At 51.6% G+C, this 2,368-nt stretch overlaps 1 protein-coding gene across 1 annotated transcript in view; it reads left to right on the forward strand.

The window, feature by feature from the left end:
* Positions 1 to 2,368, forward strand: part of STK24 (serine/threonine kinase 24) — a 73,524-nt gene that overhangs the window by 49,106 nt on the left and 22,050 nt on the right. The window contains exons 4-5 of the mRNA XM_011992434.1: positions 500 to 608; positions 880 to 1,037. Of these exons, the coding sequence (XP_011847824.1) occupies positions 500 to 608; positions 880 to 1,037 (267 nt within the window). The remainder of the gene's footprint in view (positions 1 to 499; positions 609 to 879; positions 1,038 to 2,368) is intronic.

The following is a 2,368-nucleotide window of genomic DNA, read 5'->3' on the forward strand; positions in this document are numbered from 1 at the left end:
GGAGCTTTAACTGCGGATTTAAAAAATTTCTAGTACAAGGTTATCGTCAGAGGCGCCGGGCTCCTAGGCCTTCGTTCCTAGGTGTTTTTGGATCCTAGGGGTGAGCCTTCTGATAAGGGAACCACATATGTTGGGACAGATCCTGGCTGCTCTGAGTCTCTGGCTGTTTGTTTCCTGGAGTGAAATCCCCAGCCTGTGCCCCGCCCCTGCCATGGCCGGAGGGGCGCCTTGTGGTCAGCTGCAGGCGCAGCCAGGGCCGCCGGCTTCCTCATTGGCTCCGCTTTGCTTCATTCAGCAAGGCCGTTTTCTTGGGCTCTTTGTTTTTTTAAGTGTCTGTCAGTGGACTGTAATTGTCAGGGCAAAATCATGTGTTTTAAGTGAAGAAGATTTCAGGTTTTAATTACCCTTGTCCATTAACATGGATAGTGTTTCTGTTTTATCTCAAACTGTTCATAAGATAATCATTTAAGTAACTTTAAGAATTTTTTTCTCTTCTTAGTTAGAACCTGGCCCGTTAGATGAAACCCAGATCGCTACTATATTAAGAGAAATACTGAAAGGACTTGATTATCTCCATTCGGAGAAGAAAATCCATAGAGACATTAAAGGTAAGAGGACGTCCGTTTTCATTCCTTTGAAATACCGAAGGCAGTGGTGGGGTTGCACTGAAGCCGTCTCAAGGGAAGGTGCCCGTACCCATTTGTCCTGCACGTTTGCCTTGCCTGGGCTGGGCTGGCTTTGAGGGGGTCTGACAAAAAGTGTAGCCCCAGTGCCTGTTCTCACTGGGCTCAACACCTAGCCGGGGAGAAGACGCGCTTGTGGCAGTGCATGGAGTTGTAAGTCCCCGCCGCTCAGGGCCCCCTTGGCTTGCTTTTGCAGCGGCCAATGTCCTGCTGTCTGAGCACGGGGAGGTGAAGCTGGCGGACTTTGGCGTGGCCGGCCAGCTGACGGACACCCAGATCAAAAGGAACACTTTCGTGGGCACCCCATTCTGGATGGCACCCGAGGTCATCAAACAGTCGGCCTACGACTCGAAGGTGAGGGAAAGGTGAGGGCGGTGCTGTGCCTCACGAGGCCTGGAGGGCTCCCGCCTTTTGTTCTTTAGCCTGGTAGCTTTTGTAAGTTGGACCGAAGCTGGTACCTTGAGGTAGGTCATAAAGGTAATTCTTCAACCTTCGTTACAGTTTTCTCCTGTCTGCTGCTGTATCATTTAATATCCTTTGCTGATCCAGCCCACCACGATCGAGGTTTTGAGCTCAGGCCATGTGTGTTTGGTGGCGGTGGGGACACAGGACGGAGCGGGTTCAGAACCGGGTGGGAGGAAGAGAAGGGCCGCGGTGGTGAGGGGTGGAGGCGTGTGCGGCTGCAGAGGGGCTCCACCTGCTGTCTGGGCACAGCTGGGGGTTGAAGTGCAAGTGCATGGAGTCCGCAGCCTTGAAGGGGCCTGTAGAGAAAGGGGCTCCCATAAGAGAAAGGGAGGGAGTCCACGGAAGTGTGAGATTGGAGGAAGAACAGTGCTTTGAGTGACTGCTGCAGGGTCTTCCTATTATTTTTAGTTCTCAGGATTCTCGTTCCCAGCCTGTCCTTGTCAACATGAGATGAAACCCTAACCCTTTCTTCCCACTGTTTTTACTTGTCCTGTGTTATGCTCTCCTAGTTTTTCTCATACTCTTTTTTCTCTGTTGCCCTCCACTTTTGTGAACTCTGTTAGATGGGACAAACAATCCTGGGACTTTGCCTCCTGGGGCTCTGGTTTAACTTCAGTTCCCACAGTCTGCTCTTCTCTGGACCCTGTATGCAGTTAAGAGGCCACATGATCCACGGAGAATTGGCTTTCCTGGACCCCAACTTTCTGAGCAAACATATGCGTAGATACACATACAGGCCGAACCTTGCTGCTGCTTTTAAATAGAAATCTTCCCAGTAACCAGTAGACTTCCCACCTTGTTAAACATGGTACAGAAGCACCAGGTGACTTTCCTTGCAGCCCCAGGGTCACTATTGCAAGCTATAGACTGTTAGAAAGTGTCCAGGTTGTAGCTCAAGTTGCAGGCGTGCCTGGTTCCACCATGGGAGGAGTGAGCCCATCTCACTGCTGTGTGGTAGTGGTGGCCACAACTTTTCTGAGCACTATGATGGCCTTGACAGCCATTGGCTGGTGAGTGACTAGTGGGTTCCCCCCCCACCCCACCCCCCACGCAGCAGACCTGGCTGGTCTAGGGTGTGTGCCCTGCCTGGGAGTGTCTATACCCCACATGGGAGGGATGCTGCTTTGGCTGCTTCTCATCTCCAGCTACCTTGGCTGTCGGCCCTTTTCCTGGGGTCATGTAATTTTAGGACTCAACCAGGAACTTATATGTTTAGTCCA

Source organism: Mandrillus leucophaeus, unplaced genomic scaffold (genome assembly GCF_000951045.1).
Source record: "Mandrillus leucophaeus isolate KB7577 unplaced genomic scaffold, Mleu.le_1.0 Scaffold1103, whole genome shotgun sequence".
Classification (NCBI taxonomy): domain Eukaryota; kingdom Metazoa; phylum Chordata; class Mammalia; order Primates; family Cercopithecidae; genus Mandrillus; species Mandrillus leucophaeus.